The sequence below is a fragment of the Nerophis ophidion genome, linkage group LG21 (genome assembly GCF_033978795.1).
Source record: "Nerophis ophidion isolate RoL-2023_Sa linkage group LG21, RoL_Noph_v1.0, whole genome shotgun sequence".
NCBI classification, from domain to species: Eukaryota; Metazoa; Chordata; class Actinopteri; order Syngnathiformes; family Syngnathidae; genus Nerophis; species Nerophis ophidion.
In genome coordinates this window covers 38,225,014-38,247,618 of record NC_084631.1, presented here as the reverse complement: position 1 = coordinate 38,247,618, position 22,605 = coordinate 38,225,014, and the positions used below count along the sequence as shown (strand labels likewise).

The 22,605-nt window shown below is 41.8% G+C and overlaps 1 protein-coding gene across 2 annotated transcripts in view; it reads right to left on the bottom strand.

Annotated features, from left to right (window-relative positions):
- Nucleotides 1-22,605, bottom strand: part of topaz1 (testis and ovary specific TOPAZ 1) — a 66,451-nt gene that overhangs the window by 8,965 nt on the left and 34,881 nt on the right. For both annotated transcript variants that reach the window (XM_061882565.1, XM_061882564.1), the window contains 3 exons: nt 5,485-5,650; nt 5,270-5,422; nt 5,001-5,204 (listed from right to left, as the gene is read on the bottom strand). In XM_061882565.1, the coding sequence (XP_061738549.1) occupies nt 5,001-5,204; nt 5,270-5,422; nt 5,485-5,650 (523 nt within the window). The remainder of the gene's footprint in view (nt 1-5,000; nt 5,205-5,269; nt 5,423-5,484; nt 5,651-22,605) is intronic.

Below are 22,605 nucleotides of genomic sequence, written 5' to 3'. Positions count from 1 at the left end.
GAATGCACTACAAAGACAAGATATTTGATGTTCAAACTCAAACTTTATTCTTTTTTTGCATATAATAATTAACTTAGAATTTCATGGCTGCAACACGTGCTAAAGTAGTTGGGAAAGGGCATGTTCACCACTGTGTTACATCACCTTTTCTTTTAACAACACTCAATAAACGTTTGGGAACCGAGGAAACTCAATTTTGAAGCTTTGAAAGTGGAATTCTTTCGCATTCTTGTTTTATGTAGAGCTTCAGGCGTTCAACAGCCCGGGGTCCCCGCTGTCGTATTTTATGCTTCATATTACGCCACACATTTTCCATGGGAGACAGGTCTGGACTGCAGGCGGGCCAGGAATGTACCCGCACTCTTTTTTTACGAAGCCACGCTGTTGTAACACGTACTGAATGTGGCTTGTCTTTGTCTTGCTGAAATAAGCAGGGGCATCCATGAAAAAGACGGAGCTATGATGGCAGCATATGTTGTTCCAAAAGCTGTATGTACCTTTCAGCATTAATGGTGCCTTCACAGATGTGTAAGTTACCCATGCCTTGGGCACTAATGCACCCCCATACCATCACAGATGCTGGCTTTTGAACTTTGCGTCGATAACAGTCTGGATGGTTCGCTTCCCCTTTGGTCCGGATGACACGATGTCGAATATTTCCAAAAACAATTTGAAACGTGGACTCGTCAGACCACAGAACACTTTTCCACTTTGCATCAGTCCATCTTCGATGATCTCGGGCCCATAGAAGCCAGCAGCGTTTCTGGATGTTGTTGATAAATGGCTTTTGCTTTGCATAGTAGAGCTTTAACTTTCACTTACAGATGTAGAGACCAACTGTATTTAGTGACAGTGGTTTTCTGAAGTGTTCCTGAGCCCATGTAGTGATATCCTTTAGAGATTGATGGCGGTTTTTGATACGGTGCCGTCTGAAGGATCGAAGGTCACGGTCATTTAATGTTGGTTTCCGGCCATGCCGCTTACGTGGAGTGATTTCTCCAGATTCTCTGAACCTTCTGATGATATTATGGAGCATAGATGTTGAAATCCCCAAATTTCTTGCAATTGCACTTTGAGAAACGTTGTTCTTAAACTGTTTGACTATTTGCTCACGCAGTTGTGGACAAAGGGGTGTACCTCGCCCCATCCTTTCTTGTGAAAGACTGAGCATTTTTTGGGAAGCTGTTTTTATACCCAATCATGTCACCCACCTGTTCCCAATTAGCCTGCACACCTGTGGGATGTTCCAAATAAGTGTTTGATGAGCATTCCTCAACTTTATCAGTATTTATTGCCACCTTTCCCAACTTCTTTGTCATGTGTTGCTGGCATCAAATTCTAAAGTTAATGATTATTTGCACAAAAAATATGTTTATCAGTTTGAACATCAAATATGTTGTCTTTGTAGCATATTCAACTGAATATGGGTTGAAAAGGATTTGCAAATCATTGTATTCCGATTATATTTATATCTAACACAATTTTCCAACTCATATGGAAACGGGGTTTGTAAAACAAGGCGGCAGCTAAAGGTCAATCCTCGCTTTACTACACAGGAAAAAGCCGCCAGGCAAACAGCTGATTTTACTACTATAAGCTGACATGTGTGACTAAAGGATGAACAAATATACTACGGTACTAAGAATGTAATAGCCATAAACAGCTGGGGTGACCAAAGTGCAGCACAAGGGCCATCTGTGGCCCGAGGCACATTACAAAAAAACTTAAATGTAGACCAACAATCAGCCGACAATAAAGTATTGTCTTTAAAACAATAACAAAAGAAATAAAAATAAATATGTATACATAAATAAATAAATAAAATCTAGTAGACGCAGGCGTAGATCTTGCTTTGGGTTTTGGCAGCCACCAGAGATGTTGGGCTCACAAAGGTTGGTGACCACTGCTCTAAAGGCCGCTTGCTTGGTTTATAGTTCTTCCGTTGGGGGTGACTTGAGAATTGTAATCCTCTTTGGGTCCTTGACTGGATATTTACTTTTGTAAATAGTGATGACAACCACAGCATCAACATCTTTCTATATCATTCAGAAACATCAGTTTACTTTTAAATGGACATTTTACTCTGACCAGAGGAAAATACATTCATGGAGATTTTGCAGCAGTTTTGCAACACTATTGAACCATTCAGGAAATGGGACAAAAGAGAGCTTGTAACTGAAAAAGAAAAAAACATACTATCAGTAAAGAAACTGATAGTATGTTTTTATGTTGATGTGTTATTTTTAGACCTCTCAGCTTTGCGAACATATTGTACATGCCATAAAAGATATTAACGGATAATGAGGAAGTGTGTGTGAGAGAAAAAGATACAGACCCCCGAGAAAAAATGTCGGAATTGAACCGGTTAGCACACGATTGGCAATAAAAGTAAAAAACAGTGTTACTTGTGTGACCTCTTTTGGGGGTCCCCACATCTGCGATCCCCTCCAAGGTTTTTCATCTTCATCCTATTTGGTTGAGTTTTTTCTTCCCCTGATGTGGGATCTAAGCCCAGGATGTCGTTGTGGTTTGTGCAGCCCTTTGAGACACTCGTGACTTAGGGCTATATAAGTAAACTTTGAATTATTGATGCAAACAACTCTGAAAACATTTCCCATTTGGCAACTCTATCTTGTAGTAATATGTCAAAAATATACCTTCTCGCTGGCTAATAATAAACACTCTGGAACTAACAGGGTTTGAAATGTAATCATCCATGTGTTATTGGAAGCACAGTGAACTGCCGTCAAGGTTGTGGTTGGAAGAGCCAACGGAGAAGATAGTTAGCTAATTAACAAGCCGGCTGTTTCGGTGCTTCTGATCACCTCCCTGTCCTGCAAGAGGAACAGCGAGCGTTCAACAAATTTAGTATAGAACGGACATCTATTTCAATTAAAAAAGGCATGAATGATATTTTGATGTAAAAATAAATGATTACAAACGCAGATTTTTGTCTTTCTGCTGAAAATTCACATGCTTGTGATGATCAGCACAGTTACAGTATGGAAATACTGTTTACCGTATATTCCTTGAATTGCAGCCGGGGCGCTAATTAATTCAAAACCTCTTCTCACTCCGGCGTTTACCAAAGGCATGCGGTAAATTTAGGCCTGCGCTTATAAATTTGAGTGTGATGTAAGGATATCATCATGAAAAGCATGTTCAATAAAAAAAACTATATTATGGTCTTACCTTTACTTATAAATGAAGTCCATGCACAGCTCCTTCTGATCAAAAGCATCGATAACTTGTTTATAGAAGTCTTCCTTATCTTTCTTCAGTTGTAAAAGTCTCTCTGTCTCGATGGAGATCTTCTTTTATTACCTCCAGCTTCGATTGAAAGTCCAGTTTAGAAAACTGTTTTATTTTAGATATGTAATCCTTTGTGTTAAAAGTGCAAGCGAGAGGAAAAAATAAACAATCGCTGCTCACTCTTGCTGCTTGTTGTCACTTCTTCAGCAGCCGAGTAGTGGCAAGAATGATCACTAGCGCCCTCTACCACCAGGAGGCGGGAGTCATTTAATGACTCATATTTGACACACGCAGCTACGGTATAATAATAAAACACAGCTGCTTACTGTACTTTTTAGCATATTCAATAGCTTGGACCTCAAATCCTACTGAATAGCTCTTAATCTTCTTCCCTTTATGCAATTTCAAAATATTGAAATCAGCCTCCTCCATTTTGAAAATGATGACAGGTGAAGTGTCACTCGTGACGTGACGAGTTTGACCCGGCGGAAATTCTAGGCATACGCTAATTATTTTGCGAAACGAGTTTGACCCGGCGGAAATTCTAGACATGCGCTAATAAAAATATTTTGCGAAACGAGTTTGACCCGGCGTTAATCCTGAGCCGGCGGTAATGCTAGGCATGCGCTAATTATTTTGCGAAACAAGTTTGACCCGGCAGTAATTCTAGGCAGGCGCATACTATATAGCCGGCGGTAATTCAAGGATATACGGTATTTCTGAATGAAATAATCATCTGCTGTTAGCACATGCCTAACATTTCTTAAACTGAATTTAAAAGCCAAAGGCTAAATGGAAGCCATTGGATCTGTATGCGTTATAGCAGGGGTCGGGAACCTTTTTGCCTGAGAGAGCCATACAAGCCAAATATTTTCAAAAGTATTTCCGTGAGAGCCATGTATATATATTTTTTTTAAGACTGAATACAACTGAATGCGTGCATTTTTAAGTAAGACCAACATTTTTAGTATAATAAGTCTCTTATTCTTTTTAATAACATTGTTATTCTGAAGCTAACCAACAATAAATATAATACTTCATACTATTAATGCGACTTCTTGAACAGGTGCGGTAGAAACCGGCTGGATGGATTAAAATGCATGAGAATATTTTATAATTTGAACGTTATTTTTCACACTGGGATTACCAACAGAAATATTCATTACTTAACGCAGTGGTCCCCAACCTTTTTGTATCCGCGGACCGGTCAACGCTTTTTTTTTTTTTTTCTTCTTTGTCATGAAAAAGGGAGTTTTTTGTCATGAAAAAGGGAGGTTTTTGTGGTTGGCGCACTAATTGTAAGCGTATATTGTGTTTTTTATGTTGATTTAATAAAAAAATACTTTTTTTTTTATTTTTATAAAAAATTCTTCTGCGGCCCGGTACCAATTGGGCCACGGCCCGGTACCGGGCCGCCCGGTGGTTGGGGACCACTGACTTAACGTGTTAAGCAATGTCAGCTAAGATTTATCTGAGAGCCAGATGCAGTCATCAAAAGAGCCACATCTGGCTCTAGAGCCATAGGTTCCCGACCCCTGCGTTATAGTCTGATAAGTTGACTAATGGCTCAGATAGTCCATGACTAGTGGCAGATCCTCGCATTGACATTCTCGCTTCCAGAGGCCACTTGTACTTTGCATCACAGGTGTATTACTTTCTGCAATGTGTACCTCTGAGAAAGGAAAAAAGAGCAAAAGAGAGGATGGTGATTTTGAAAAGAAGAAAAATAGTGAAGGGAGAAGTCTTACGTTTGAAGACCTGGCGTGCTCGCAGCCAGTGGTTCTGCTTGGCCAGTTTTTGAATGAGCCTCTGCAGCACGGCGTAGTCCACCAGCAGCTTCTTACGGAGCATGAAGTCCACCATGTCAGATGCAACAGGAAGCACGTGTCTGTCCACGCACACTTGCAGGTGGGAGTTAAAGAGCCCGGTGTACCTGAGGACCTCAACCTGGTCTGGACAAGAAGAAAAGCAGCGAATATCTCCAAGGGTTCAGACAGCTGAGGTAAGTGGGCCTCACCACTGGGCTCTTGGATTCCGGGGAGATTGGAGAGGACCTCCAGTTTGTCCCTGTGTGAGCTCCTCTCGGCCAGATGGATGAGCACACGGCTTCTGCTCTCCAGGTGAGCGGGCGGACACGGCCAAAGGCTGGAACTCAGGAACCACTGGTTTTCTACGCTCAAGGACACAGCTTGTCAACAGGTGCTGGCGTCCAGCAAGCGGCGCCGGCAGTACCTCGGAGTGTGTTGAGCGCTCCTTCCAGGCTGCCGCTGAGCAGGAAGAGCTCTGTTGCCATGGTGATCAAAGAGCAGCGTGAGCCGCCATCTTCATTCCCAAATAAGCCTTTCAGCATGGAGTAGCTGACTTTGGAAAGGGACAGCACCTCCACCACCCTGCGACCCTGCACAGGCCAAAATAAACTAGCAACGTGCTTAGTGATAGATTTACTGACATTATTTAGTCTTTTCCAAGCCATTTTGGCTTTGGTCAATGAATGACTCAACTTCCCAGTGAGTACTTGGAGTTGCAAACAGCTTTTTGTCATGCTTTCAATTGCCGTCATACTTTGAGGTATGAGCATTTTCACAATCGTTTAAAGCAGGGGTCGGAACCTTTTTGGCTGAGAGAGCCATGAAAGCCAAATATTTTAAAATGTATTTCCGTGAGAGCCATATAATAGCTTTTAACAATGAATGTAACTAAATGCCTGCATTTTTTTTTATTAAGACCAACATTTTTAGAGTATTGTAGGTCTCCTATTCTTTCTAATAACATTGTTATTCTGAAACTGACCAATAATAAATCAAATACTTTTTATCATGAATGCGACTTCTTGAACAGGTGCGGTAGAAAGCGGATATTTTGACAACGTGATTACCAGCGTAATTATGTAGGTAGGTAAGTATTGCTATTGCCCAAGTACAACACAACTTTGTTGATTGACTAATTGATTTAATTAGACAAACAAACAGTGTTTAGGGTCACAGAACAGCTATGGGGAGAAAAAAAAAACTCCAGAGCAAAGTATATATATAACAGGGGTGCCCATTACGTTGATCGCGAGCTACCAGTCGACCGCGGGGGGTGTGTCAGTCGATCTCGAGCCAGGCTTTTAAAAAAAAGAGACCTAAAAATTAGTGATCATCAATCTTCACCAAGACGTCACTTAAATTACATTCACGGTACCGGAGGGTCTTGTGAGATGACGCTGGCTGCTTCAAGATCATTATTATTAAAATATGACCAAGAGGAAGGCGAGAAACACTTTTTATTTCAACAGACTCTCGCGCCGTACCTTCCGTCAACAAAGCGATCCCTCAGATAGCAGGCGTGCACATCACTTGTGCACGCCAGCTTTCTGAGGGATCGCTTGTGCACGGCAGTTTTCCGAGACTCTGTATTTTGTTAGTGCAGGCAGCATGAAGCAGGGCTTTTATTGTGAAGATAGGAAATGTGCAGTCGGCCTTTAGAGTTTTGACGGAAGGGACGGCGCGAAAGTCTATTGAAATAAAAAGTGTTTCTCGCCTTCCTCTCTGTCATTTTTTCATAATAATGAACTGGCAGCAGCCAGCGTCATCTCACAAGACCCTCGGGTGCCGTGAATGTCAATCAAACAAGTTACGGAATTTGCCGCCAATGTTTTTCTTGTAAAGTGTATGGAAGCTGGATGAATTAGATGCCAAAAACCAACCACTTTCATGTGGTATTGTACAGAAAGGACAACTTTTTTTCTCCTCCATTTGAAAATGTGGGCGTTATCATCATTACTGTCTGATTCCAATCAATGCAAGTCATCAGAATCAGGTAATACACCAACTTATATTCTTGTCTTCGTGAAAGAAAGACATCTATATGTGTTACACATGCTTGTATTATCATTAAACACATTTAACTTGTTTACAAAAATGTCTTTTTCATAAATAGATAAATATAAATGATATATATAAATGAGGTAGATCCCCTTGAGTTGGTCAATTGAAAAGTAGCTCGCCTGCAGAAAAAGTGTGGGCACCCCTGATATATATGTATCACAACATACATCTCCAGACTTGCAACAGAGGGGAGGGAGTGGGGGGCTATGGTGGCGGGCTGCAGCTCTTCAGACACTGCCCAGTTGTCCATCACCCCTAAGGGATTCGCGTCAAGGGCGTTGGATGAATTATTCATTACTTATCGTGTTAAGCAATGTCAGCTAAGATTTATCTTGAGAGCCAGATGCAGTCATCAAAAGAGCCACATCTGGCTCTAGAGCCATAGGTTCCCTACCCCTGGTTTAAAGGAATTATTGGAACAATAAAGATATAATGTATTGTTTCCTGGTTCTTTTTGATTAGGCAGTTGACGTGTGTGTTTACACGGCATCCTACTCTCCAACCACCACAACTGAGAGCGGATGTATGATTATTTGATTTGAAAAACAATTATTCTATGACTTAAAGGCCTACTGAAAGCCACTACTAGCGACCACGCAGTCTGATATTTTATATATCAATGATGAACTATTAACATTGCAACACATGCCAATACAGCCAAGTTAGTTTACCAAATTGCAATTTGAAATTTTGCGCGAAGTATCCCGTTGAAAACGTCGCGTGACATCACAGATTGTAGCGGACATTTTGATCCAGCATCGATCCCAGTTATAAGTCGTCTGCTTAATCGCATAATTCCACAGTATTCTGGACATTGTGTTACTGTATCTTTTGCAACTTGTTCAATTAATAGAGACGTCAAAGAAGAAAGATGTAGATGGGAAGCGGTGTATTGCGGCCGCCTTTAGCAACACAAACAAAGCCGGTGTTTCCTTGTTTACATTCCCGAAAGCTGACGGTGAAGCTTTACTATTGAACAGAGCGGTCAAGCGAACATCGTTCCCTACCACATGTCAACCGGCAGGTTTCGGTGAGAAAATGGTGGCAATAAGTCGGCTCTTACCGTGGACATGAGCGGAGAGTTTGCGTCGTTCTTCCTGCGGCTGGACTCTCTTGCCTCCTCCCACCGCCTGCCCCTGACCGTCGGATAGTTACACCGTGGAGGAGGGGGAAAAAAAAAAATCTCAGCCCGGCTGCCTTGCCTCGTCGAGAAACGTGGCTTACAACGGAGACACTGGCGGTCACCACACCCGTGGCCACACCCCTCCAACTTTCAGGTACAACCATATAATCTCACTAAAACACTAGTAACACAACAAACAGATAAGTGATTTTCCAGAATTATCCTAGTAAATGTGTCTAATAACATCTGAATCGCTCCCACTGCCCTCGTCTTTTTTTTCTAATCCTTCACTCTCACTTTCCTCATCCACAAATCTTTCATCCTCACTCAAATTAATGGGGAAATTGTCACTTTCTCGGTCCGAATCGCTCTCGCTGCTGGTGGCCATGATTGTAAACAATGTTCAGATGTGAGGAGCTCCACAACCCGTGACGTCACGCGCACATCGTCTGCTACTTCCGGTACAGGCAAGGCTTTTTTATTAGCGACCAAAAGTTGCAAACTTTATCGTCGATGTTCTGTACTAAATCCTTTCAGCAAAAATATGGCAATATGGCGAAATGATTAAGTATGACACATACAATGAGCCTGCTATCCCCGTTTGAATAAGAAAATCTCATTTCAGAAGGCCTTTAATATCTCCATTTTTTCCTCATTGTAATTTTCTGCAAAGCCCTGTATGTTAACTGTACTATAATAATAAACTTGCCTTGCCTACAAATAAAATTTTTCATTCCACATTCATTCGAATGTAATCCAACAATACCAAAGTTTGAAAATGCTGCCAATTTGACCATTTTATATTTGTCCTCCAGATGGCGCTACTCGTTCCCATTCAAAGCATGGAGCAACATTTTTTCTACTCTTACCGTTTTATGCATGGGGGGGCCTTGTTACTGAAATGGTGAGTGTATTTTTATTGTTTGGTATGCGGTTGATGTAAAATTACATACATCCGTCTTTCATGAGCTGAACTGAAAGAAAGATCTCAAAGTGAGTCGTTTCTAGGAGCTGGAGTGATCTGTGTCAGTGAGCAACATGTTGACACAGCATGTGCAGTTTCAGCACTGAACACAGATGTTGCGTGCAAGGGAGTAGGTTTGATTTTAAGATTGGTGGGGACACAAAAGTGCTCCAAGGCAGCACTCTGAAAGTTTACTTTTATTTTTTTTTACATAAGCAATCATAATTTCACGTCATGCAGATGTTATAGGGTAAAGTAACTAAAATGAAAGCAAAGGAGACAACTTGGAAGAGTTCTCATCTTTACTCTTTAGTGTAGAGCTGTAGTGCAACTGTGCATCATACTGTCAATGAACATAGCCTACTGTCCATCAACAACATCAGAAATACATTCATGCAATACAACATTGTAAATAAACATAAATGAACTGTAATAATCGTTTCCCCAACTTGTGTTTAAATCACTCACAATTTTTCCCTTCATCTACTTCTGTCTATTGCTGCTTTTGTACTGTAAATATGTTACATGAAACTAAAAAAAAAAAAAAACGGAAAGGTGAAATCCAGCGATCTGATTGGCTGTTAACCGTGGTTTAAATAATGAGCACGGCTACTATTCTAAAGCCTGATCACAACGTAGGCTATCACTCCGCCTCAGGCGCGCATGACTGGTATGAATGGAAGTTGTTGTCATGTATCCATGACAACGGACTGCTGCAGTTCGTAGAAAAAGACAGCTGATGTTTTTACGATGTTAAAAAACGGACTAAAGTAGTTGAATTCACATGTTTAAGGTTAACTTTCACCTATGGGGAGGGTTAAAAATGGTAGAGGGGACTGAGTATTGACTTTCACCTGGAAAAAATCGGAGGAAAAGACGAGATGCAGTGCTAATGTCTGGATAGGTGGGACTGTTTTTTCCACAGCGAGGACAGCCAATCACACGTAAGTTAGCATGAACGCGGCAACCAATCAGGGAGCGATATTTAGGTTAGAGGCGGGACTTCTAGCAGAGGCCGACATTTAACCCTTTCTGTGCCATAATCATTGACTAAACATTACGGGCAGCGCTTGTATGGATAGTGACTACACAGTAGCGGGTGTCCCTAGCGTCCCTACCCAATTCTACGCCCTTGGTTGCGTGTACTCAGCGTTACTTGAAGGTTTATGTCTCTACCGTAGACACACACAGCTGCAATAATTGCTTTGCATGAAAGAATCTCTGCACCAACTGTCAAAGCGTCTCAGGGAAGCTCATCTTCCTCACCTTGACTGCAGTTTGTAGTCGTAACCCACTTGAGCGGCGTGGGACATTTTAAAGAGGTGTTTTAGTGTTGATGGATGAGCAGTTTGCTTGTCGTATGAACAAGTGTTTTTTACAAATACAATCAACTAGTGGTGTAACGGTACACAAAAATTTCGGTGCGATATGTACCTCGGTTTAGAGGTCACGGTTCGGTTCATTTTCGGTACAGTAAGAAAACAACAAAATATAATTATTTTGGTTATTTATTTACCATATTTGCAAAATCTTCCACCAAAAATATTTTTCCTGGTGTGAAGTAATGGGAACCTTGGATAGGCCAATAATTCATAATAACATTGATTTTGATTCAATATTATGTTTTGAGCAATGACAGTTTGAAAGGAAAAAAACAGCTTGGTTTTATTAGTCAACATTGCAACTAGGGCTGGCCGATATAACGATATATATATATCGCAGGTTTATCACCATCCATCCATTTTCTACCGCTTATTCCCTTTTTGGGGTCGCTGGCGCCTATCTCAGCTACAATCGGGCGGAAGGCGGGGTACACCCTGGACAAGTCGCCACCTCATCGCAGGGCCAACACAGATAGACAGACAACATTCACACTCACATTCACCCCCTAGGGCCAATTTAGTGTTGCCAATCAACCTATCCCCAGGTGCATGTCTTTGGAGGTGGGAGGAAGCCGGAGTACCCGGAGGGAACCCACGCAGTCACGGGGAGAACATGCAAACTCCACACAGAAAGATCCCGAGCCTGGATTTGAACCAAGGACTGCAGGACCTTCGTATTGTGAGGCAGACGCACTAACCCCTCTGCCACCGTGAAGCCCAGTAAGAAAACAACAAAATATTTGGGGTTATTTAATTACCATATTTGCAAAATCTTCCACCAAAAATATTTTTCCTGGTGGAATATTTGATGTGAAGTAATGGGAACCTTGGATAGGTCAATAATTCATAATAACATTGATTTTGATTCAATATTATGTTTTGAGCAATGACAGTTTGAAAGGAAAAAAAAAACAGCTTAGTTTTATTAGTCAACATTGCAACTAGGGCTGGCCGATATATCGATATATATATATCTCGCAGGTTTATCTCTGTGCGATATAAAAAATGACTATATCGTAATATTCGATTATATGTTCTCACACGTTGCTTTAAGCTGCGTGCATTACATTACTGGCGTGTCTCACTCCTTCTCACAGAGACGTAAAACAAGCCCGCCTTCTTACATACGTCACATACTCTCGCGAGTCTAGCGTCATACCTCTCGCCGATCAGAGAGAGAGAGCTGGTGCGAACTTATCACAAATGGAGGAAGAACAATAAATGCCCAACATAAAAAGCTGGGGGTCCATCATTTGGCGGTGGTTTGGCTCCAAGTGGGAAGATATTCAGCAGACAACAGCAATATGCTGTTCAATGTATATACTATGATGATTAACCTGTGTGATGACTGTATTATGCTGATAATATATATTTGTACCATGAATTGATTAACGTGGAGCCGGACTTAAACTAGTTGAAAAACGTATTCGGGTGTTACCATTTAGTGCTCAATTGTACAGAATATGTACTGAACTGTGCAATCTACTAATAAAAGTATCAATCAGTCAATGCAAAGTATGCAGCAGAAGTGTTACTAAACAAAGGTAACAACACTATTAATTTGTTCTTTCATTTAAAAAGTCACCTGTGAGAGAATAAAGAGTATTTAATGAAAACAGTTTTGGTCAATTGACTTAGTTGTGATTTCCCTCTCTGCATGAAAGTTAAAAGTAGCATATATTAATGCAGTATGAAGAAAAATGTTTTAATGTAGACACCTAGAATCATCATACTGCTGTGATTATATGCATCAAGTGTTCATTCAAGGCCAAGGCAAAATATCGTAATATATATCGTATATCGCAATATGGCATAAAAATATTGAGATATTAATAAAAGCCAATATCGCCCAACCCTAATTGCAACTTTTTCTAAATTACATTTAAGCTTCAAGCTTTTTTGTTTCCCTTCTGTTGTGTTTTTGTTTATTTTAATAGTATTTTTAGAACTCTACAAGCCCCTAAAGCTGACCAACATGCCGGACTGTAGTCAGTGGGAAGTGTGTCTTAATGAAATTAAACAATGGATGTCCGCTATTTTTTTGCAACTTAACGCCAAGAAAACGGAAATGCTGATTATCGGTCCTGCTAGACACCGACCTTTATTTAATAATACAACTTTAACATTTGACAACCAAATAATAAAACAAGGTGACTCGGTAAAAAATCTGGGTATTATCTTCGACCCAACTCTCTCCTTTGAGTCACACATTAAAAGCGTTACTAAAACGGCCTTCTTTCATCTCCGTAATATCGCTAAAATTCGCTCCATTTTGTCCACTAAAGACGCCGAGATAATTATCCATGCGTTTGTTATGTCTCGTCTCGATTACTGTAACGTATCATTTTCGGGTCTCCCCATGTCTAGCATTAAAAGATTACAGTTCGTACAAAATGCGGCTGCTAGACTTTTGACAAGAACAAGAAAGTTTGATCACATTACGCCTGTACTGGCTCACCTGCACTGGCTTCCTGTGCACTTAAGATGTGACTTTAAGGTTTTACTACTTACTTATAAAATACTACACGGTCTAGCTCCATCCTATCTTGCCGATTGTATTGTACCATATGTCCCGGCAAGAAATCTGCGTTCAAAAGACTCCGGCTTATTAGTGATTCCTAGAGCCCAAAAAAAGTCTGCGGGCTATAGAGCGTTTTCCGTTCAGGCTCCAGTACTCTGGAATGCCCTCCCGGTAACAGTTCGAGATGCTACCTCAGTAGAAGCATTTAAGTCTCACCTTAAAACTCATCTGTATACTCTAGCCTTTAAATAGACCACCTTTTTAGACCAGTTGATCTGCCGCTTCTTTTCTTTTTTCTCCTATGTCCCCCCCTCCTTTGTGGAGGGGGTCCGGTCCGATGACCATGGATGAAGTACTGGCTGTCCAGAGTCGAGACCCAGGATGGACCGCTCGCCTGTGTATCGGTTGGGGACATCTCTACGCTGCTGATCCGCCTCCGCTTGGGATGGTTTCCTGTGGACGGGACTCTCGCTGCTGTCTTGGATCCGCTTTGAACTGAACTCTCGCGGCTGTGTTGGAGCCACTATGGATTGAACTTTCACAGTATCATGTTAGACCCGCTCGACATCCATTGCTTTCGGTCCCCTAGAGGGGGGGGGGGGGGTGATGCCCACATCTGAGGTCCTCTCCAAGGTTTCTCATAGTCAGCATTGTCACTGGCGTCCCACTGGATGTGATTTCTCCCTGCCCACTGGGTGTGAGTTTTCCTTGCCCTTTTGTGGGTTCTTCCGAGGATGTTGTAGTCGTAATGATTTGTGCAGTCCTTTGAGACATTTGTGATTTGGGGCTATATAAATAAACATTGATTGATTGATTGAATGTGCCGTGGGCCTTTAAAACATTAGCTGTGGGCCGCAAATGGCCTCCGGGGCACAATTTTGACACCCCTGCTATAGATAACAAAAAATTAAATCTGATAAATCTATGGATAAAAAGCAGAACCTGGCGACGCATGCGTGTTTATCATAACTCTCTCGCTCTCTGCCCCTCCCTCACAATGCTGCTGTTGCGCGCACAATGTCTTTCGTTTTTAACCCCTTCTTAACCCTGAACGTACATTGAAAATACACGCAACCCTAACTCAAAATGCAGGACATTTGAGGCATTTAAGAAACTCTGCCCTGACAGCTCCACTAAAGAGGACATGTCCGGTGAAAAGAGGACGTAAAGTCAGTCAATCCTAGCCCGGTCGCTCCTAGCATGCTAGCAAAAGAGGACATGTCCGGTGCTAGCAGCGACCGGGCTAGGATAAACTGACCTTACGTCCTCATTTCACCGGACATGTCCTCTTTTGCGGAGCTGTCAGGGCAGAGTTTCTGAAATGCCTCAAATGTCCGTCATTTTGAGTATTGTTTACGCTACTTAAATATGTCCGTCTGGAAACTCGTTCAAATCACCTCCGCACCGAACCGAAACCCCCGTACCGAAACGGTTCAATACAAATACACGTACCGTTACACCCCTACAATCCACACATTCTTTGGCCTTACGTGATCCCATTCATTCACAAACGTCACTGTATGTTGCAGCGTGATAATGCACAGCCCAACGTTGTACATCATGGGTGTCAAACTCTGGCCCGCCGTGTAATTTAATTTGGCCCTTGAGCATTAGAGCTGGCCCACCGGTGTTATACAGCTTCGGTGCCGCTGTAACACCGCATTCACCGCTAATACTCATACTTGCCCAACCCTCCTTATTTTCCCGGTAGATTCCCGAAGTTCAGTGCCCCTCCCGAAAATCTCCCGGGGCAACCATTTTCCCGAATTTCTACCGATTTCCAACTGGACAACAATATTGGGGGCGTGCATTTAAGGCACTGCCTTTAGCGTTCTCTACAACCTGTCGTCACGTCGGCTTTTCCTCCATACTAACAGCGTGTCACATAATATTTGTGGCTTTTACACACACACACAAGTGAATGCAATGCATACTTGGTCAACAGCCATACAGGTCACACTGAGGGTGGCCGTATAAACAACTTTAACACTGTTACAAATACGCGCCACACTGTGAACCCACACCAAACAAGAATGACAAACACATTTCAGGTGTACATCCGCACCGTAACACAACAGAACAAATACCCAGACCCCCTTGCATTCTAACTCTTCCGGGAAACTTCCAGCAAACTGACCAATAATTAACGTTTAATTCATGCATTTACTCTTGCTACTTCAAGGCTTGAATGTTTGGTTCATTCATTATTGTTATATTATTTTCAAATGTATTATTAGCCTGTGGGAAAAAAATTGATATTTACCTCAGAAGAATGCATATAGAAAAAAAAGCATTACATTTTTATTTACATTTTATTTGATATGCCATTGATACTTTTTTATTATTATTATTATTATTATTTGAAACTGGATTTTGCACGTCACTAAAGTTATATAAGCCTTGCTTGTTCAATATTTAATGCAAAACTTGTTTGGGTCCCTAATAATAGGTTAATTTGTTCAACCTTGGCCCGAGGCTTTGTTCCGTTTAAAATGTTGGCCCACTCTGTATTTGAGTTTGACACCCCTGTTGTACATCATTCCTGGATGCTAACAAGCTCCCATTGAGCATGATTGGGATGTTCTGCATGGGCGTATGTGTTCCAGTTCCTGCCACTAATCAGCGACATTGCACAGCCTTTGAAGATGAGTAGGCCAACATTCCACAGGCCACAATCAACAACTTGATCAACTCAACAGTGGTCACACCAGATCCTGACTGGATGTCTGACCTTCCCCACATACCCCACCAATGGAGTTAAATGCCTAAGGCAGGGGGGGCCACACTTTTTCTGCAGGCGAGCTACTTTTCAATTGACCAAGTCGAGGAGATCTACCTCATTCATATTTATAATTTATATTTATTTATTTATGAGAGACATTTTTGTTAACAAGTCAATGGTGTTTAATGATAATACAAGCATGTTTAACACATATAGATTCCTTTCTTTCATGAAGACAAGAATATAAGTTGGTGCATTACCTGATTCTGATGACTTGCATTGATTGGAATCAGACAGTGGTGCTGATAACGTCCGCATTTTCAAATGGAGGAGAAAAAAAGTCCTCCTTTCTGTCCAATACCACATGAAAGTGGTTGGATTTGGCATCTCATTTGTCCAACTTGCATACTCCTTTTTAAACACTTTGTTATGAGAGTAGCATATGTGTGTGTTGCCCTTTAAAAGGGAACATTATCACCAAACCTATGCAAGTGTCAATATATACCTTGATGTTGCAGAAAAAAGACCATGTATTTTTTTAATCGATTTCCGAACTCTAAATGGGTGAATTTTGGCGAATTAAACGCCTTTCTGTTTATCGGTCTTGTAGCGATGACGTCATAACGTGACGTCACCGAGGTAATGCACCCGCCATTTTCATTTTCACATTACAAACACCGGGTCTCAGCTCTGTTATTTTCCGTTTTTTCGACTATTTTTTGGAACCTTGGAGACATCATGCCTCGTCGGTGTGTTGTCGGAGGGTGTAACAACTCTAACAGGGAGGGATTCAAGTTGCACCACTGGCAAGAAATCTGCCGCCAGACCCCCATTGAGTGTCTGCACATTTTACCAGCGATGCTAAGACAGACATGGCACAGAGATGTATGGATAACCTGCAGATGCATTTGCAACGATTAAGTCAACGAAATCACAAAGGTGAGTTTTGTTGATGTTGTTGACTTATGTGCTAATCAGACATATTTGGTCGCAGCATGACTGCCAGCTAATCGATGCTAACATGCTATTTACGCTAGCTGTATGTACATTTGAAACTAGATACCCACATTTAATGCGAAACAAACACCTACCAATCAACAGATTTAAGTTGCTCCAGTGTCACAAGATGCGAAAGTCCTGATCGTTTGGTCCGCACATTTTACCGGCGATGCTAATAAGGCAGCCATGCTATGGCCACTTCATTAGTACACCCATGCTATGGCCGAATAGCTATTCGCTCAATAGCTTGAGTTTCTTCTTCAATTTTGTTTTCGCTATCTGCCTCCATACTCCGACCATCTGTTACAATACATGCGTAATCTGTTGAATTGCTTAAACCGCTGAAATCCGAGTCTGAATCCGAGCTAATGTCGTATATCTTGCTGTGGTAACCGCCATGTTGTATGTATTGGCAGCACTGTATGACGTCACAGGGAAATGGACAGTCACATCGCAAATAGCGAAAATCAAGAACTTTAAAGCTTTTTTTAAGGATATTCCGGGAGGTGTAAAATTTTGAAAAAAACTTCGAAATATAAAACAAGCCACTGGGAATTGATTTTTATTGTTTTTAACCCTTTTGAAATTGTGATAATGTTCCCCTTTAATGTGTGACAGCGGGTGAGTGACGTCAGTGAGTGTGTGGGCGAGAGAGGAGAGGGAGCAGTCGGTGAGGGCGGGGGAGTGGCTAGTGTTTTTGTGTGGGATTCTGACTGTGTTTAAGACGTAAATAAAAAGCCACGATTTGCAACTAATCGCTGTACTCGTCATTTTGCCCTGGAGTCCGAAATTGTGAAGACCCACTGCTGGGTAAAGTGAAGGGTGTTGCCCCGAGAATCCATCGGCCCTGGAGAAGTGTCTCCCCTGCGCTCCTTGACTACGGTCTAGGCGCCGAAAGCAGGAAAGGTGCAACATCTTTATAAGAAATATATTGGCATAAAACTCCGTAGCTTGCTAGCTTGTGCATACTAGCTTTCTGAGACTCTTATTTTGTTAGCACAGGCAGGATGAAGCAGGTCTTTTATGGTGAAGACAGGAAATGTGTAGTCGGTCTTTAGAGTTTTGACAGTAGGTACGGCCAAAGAGTCTTTTGAAATAAAAAGTGTTTTTCTCCCTCGTGTCAGTGATTTTTTTCTTAAAGGGGAACATTATCACCAGACCTATGCAAACGTCAATATATACCTTGATGGTGCAGAAAAAAGACCATCTATTTTTTTAATCCGAATTCCGAACTCTAAATGGGTGAATTTTGGCGAATTAAACGCCTTTCTGTTTATCGCGCTGGAAGCGATGATGTCAGAATGTGACGTCGCCGAGGTAACGCAACCGCCATTTTCATTTTCAACACATTACAAACACCGGGTCTCAGCTCTGTTATTTTCCGTTTTTTTGACTATTTTTTGGAACCTTGGAGACATCATGCCTCGTCGGTGTGTTGTCGGTGGGTGTAACAACACTAACAGGGAGGGATTCAAGTTGCACCACTGGCCCGAAGATGCCAAAGTGTCTGCCGCCAGACCCCCATTGAATGTGCAGGAGTGTCTCCACATTTTACCGGCGATGCTAAGGCAGACATGGCACAGAGATGTATGGATAACCTGCAAATGCATTTGCAACGATAGTCAACAAAATCACAAAGGTGAGTTTTGTTGATTTTGACTGCCAGCTAATCGATGCTAACATTCTACGCTAATCGATGCTAACATGCTATTTACCGGCGGTGCTAAAGCAGACATGGAACAGATATATGGATAACCTGTAGATGCATTTGCAACTATATTACGTTTTCTTCCACCCACATTTAATGCGAAAAAAACACTTACCAATCGACGGATTTAAGTTGCTCCAGTGTCAAAAGATGCGAAAGTCCTGATCGTTTGGTCCGCACATTTTACCGGCGATGCTAACGCAGCTATTCGGCCATGCTATGGCTATGAATAGCGTCAATAGCTATTCGCTCAATAGCTTCAGTTTCTTCTTCAATATTTTCATACTCCAACCATCTGTTTCAATACATGCGTAATCTGTTGAATCCCTTAAGTCGCTGAAATCAGAGTTTGAATCCGAGCTAATGTCGCTATATCTTGCTGTGGTATTCCCACTGTTTGTTTACATTGGCAGCACTGTGTGACGTCACAGGGAAATGGCCAGTGTCTTCGCAGAGAGCCGAAAATAAGGCACTTTAAAGCTTTATTTAGGGATATTCCGAGACCGGTAAAATTTTGAAAAAAACTTTAAAAAATACAACAAGCCACTGGGAACTGATTTTTATTGTTTTTAACCCTTTAGAAATTGTGATAATGTTCCCCTTTAATAATGAGCTCGCAGCAGCCAGCGTCATCTCACAAGATCCTCAGGTGCCGAGAATGTCAAACAGCTGACGAAAGTAAAGTCTTGGTGAAGATTGATGATTGCTCATTTTTATGTATATTTTTTTAATGCCTGGCTTGCAATCGTCTGACACACCCTCCACGATCGACATAATGCCCACCCCTGGCCTAAGGCATGACTGGGTAATACATCATGCTGCCTGATTAGGGATCTGTTCCATAATGGTACCGGTGCAGTGCCACTGTGCACGGTAGAAACCAGACTGGAGAAAAAAAAGTGGCCATCACAACAGAGTCGGATGAAACGTAACGATGCCAAGCAACAGCAGTTCTTAGAAGCACCAATCTTCACAACACAAAACTTCATGGTTAAAGGCCTACTGAAAGCCACTACTACCGGCCACGCAGTCTGATAGTTTATATATCAATGATGAAATATTAACATTGCAACACATGCCAATACAGCCGGGTTAGTTTACTAAATTGCAATCTGAAATTTCGCGCCGAACTATCATGCTAAAACGTTGCGGTATGATGACACGTGCGCGTGACGTCACGCATTGTAGAGGACATTTTGTTCCAGCACCGTTCCCAGCTATAAGTCGTCTATTTTCATCGCACAATTCCACAGTATTCTGGACATCTCTGTTGCTGACTCTATTGCAATTTGTTCAATGGACAATGGAGACATCAAAGAAGAAAGCTGTAGGTGGGAAGCGGTGTATTGCGGCCGCTTTTAGCAACACAAACACAGCCGGTGTTTCATTATTTACATTCCCGAAAGATGACGGTGAAGCTTTAGTATTGAACAGAGCGGTCAAGCGAACACGGTTGGATTGGACCACACACACAAAGTACAGTGTAATATGCAGCAATCATTTCGAAAGATCGTGTTGCGAAGGGCAGAGATGGGCATTGCCACCACCCGTCGACTGGTGCTGAAGAAAGGTGCGGGGCTGACCTTCAGGTTGTACAGGTACGACCATATAATCTCACTTAAACACTAGTAACACAATAAGCAGATAAGGGATTTTCCAGAATCATCCTAGTAAATGTGTCTAATAACATCTGAATCGCTCCCACTGTATAGTCTTTTTAATTTTTTTCTAGTCCTTCACTCTCACTTTCCTCATCCACGAATCTTTCATCCTCGCTCAAATTAATGGGGAAATTGTCGCTTTCTCGGTCAGAATCGCTCTCGCTGCTGGTGGCCATGATTGTAAACATTGTTCAGATGTGAGGAGCTCCACAACCCGTGACGTCACGCGCACATCGTCTGCTACTTCCGGTACAGGCAAGGCTTTTTTATTAGCGACCAAAAGTTGCAAACTTTATCGTCGATATTCTCTACTAAATCCTTTGAGCAAAAATATGGCAATATCGCGAAATGATCAAGTATGACACATAGAATGGACCTGCTATTCCCGTTTAAAAAAGAAAATCTCATTTCAGTAGGCCTTTAAGGCTAAGAGCTGAGCTAGTTGCAGCCACGTTGCCAACTTCCAACAGACCAACACAAGTGTGTTTTGTCATAAGATGACAATGTTGAAACGCATCGGGCAGGAACTCAAAAACCTTTCATCTGAACACAGCCTTGTTTCTCATTAAAACACAGCAGCTTCCGGCCTTCACATTAAAAGTGCATCTCGCTAACTGACAAAACGAGGGACTCAGAAAGACAAGCATTTTCTTGCACATTTTGCTGTGCTCTGTAATTACCGTATTTCCCGCACTATAAGGCGCACCTAAAAACCTCAAATTTTCTCAAAAACTGACAGTGTGCCTTATAATCCGGTGCGCCTTATATCTGGGCCAAAATTGAACCACAATAAGTGGTAAAAAAATGGATGGATGTATGGATGGAGGTCTCGCAACTACAGTAAGCAGCTGCCTACTTTATTTTCCCCCGTAGAAGAAGAAGTGTGCGGTGCATGCTGGCATATATGACTGCGGGAGGCGTGCCGTTTCTGTGTGTTTATATAAAGACCCCAAAATGGCTCCTATTAAGAGACACGCTTACGACGCAGAGTTTAAACTCAAGATGATCAGTCACACAGTAGAACACGGGAATAGAGTAGCAGCGAGAGAATTTAACATTAACAGCAGCGACACTGACTCCTTTAATGACGACTTGGACGAGACGGAACCGGGCATGTTGGATGCCGTATTCACCCAACTATTTGATTAGAACACTGAAGAAGAAGAATTTGAGGGATTCGTGGATGAGGAATAACTTAATAAAGTGAGCTTCACATGTTTATTTTGTGTGTTGTGTTGTGTGACATTATCGTTTGAGCAACGTTGAGTTATTGATATATTATTACTTTGCACTATTTCGAGTGTTACTATATTGTGATTGCACTAACGCTTGTTTTACCGTAACAGTATCAGACTGTTTCCTACGTGTTTATTGAAAGGGGGAAAATAATAAAACAGCTGTTTATTCATTTTGGGAGTGAACGGAGTTGTCAGAACGCTGGTTTGTAATCTATTGATAAAGTTTGACTGACCTGACTGTTTTGTTGACATTCCCTTTAGCGTAGCTCCATCTAAAGGATGCATAACGTAACCCCAGCCTCTACTGTAGCATCTATTCTATGCACCTTATAATGCGGTGCGCCTTATATATGAACATAGTGTTGAAATAGTCCATTCATTGAAGGTGCGCCTTATAGTGCGGAAAATACAGTCTGTTTTGTTTTGTTGGGCTACTTATGTTACAATTGTTGTGGGTTGTGATCCACATTTTTGAATTACTTAACATTTTCTTTACATTACTGAATTATCTCAATTACAATGGAGTAGGGATGCATACCAAATCCATACCTTTCGCACCGTCCGAATCCCGCCAGTCCTACCCTACACCGATTACCTTGAAATTCAATGGTGCCATGTTTCGGTAGCAGGCTTGCCCGTGACTTCACGCTTTCTTCTCACTTTGGCACTTTGCTATCAGTCCAGCAGCACTGAGAGCGCACTTAGCCTAAGTACCTCCAAGTAATTTTGCAATTTTCAAAGCCAACAAAGTCATTGACTCAAAATAACTTTTCAACAAACTGTAAATTAAGTAAAGCTCCACTTTTGCGCTAGCTTTATGCTACTACATTGGCGAATTTTGCACGGCGATTTCAACACCTCCAAATTTGTTAACGAAAAAAAAACAAAAAAAAACTCAAATGCACGTTACAATCAAACATCTGGTGTGGGACAAAAACAATACTTAGAGTATTAACACCTTTTGGGCAAAGCAAAATACTAAATTCAGCAAAGACTTAAGTGAATAGCCAACACACCATAAACCATACTTGCCAACCCTCCCGGATTTTCCGGGTGACTCCCGAAATTCGGCGCCTCTCCCGAAAACCTCCCGGGACAAATTTTCTCCCGGAATTCAGGCTGAGCTGGAGGCCACGCCCCCTCCAGCTCTATGCGGACCTGAGTGA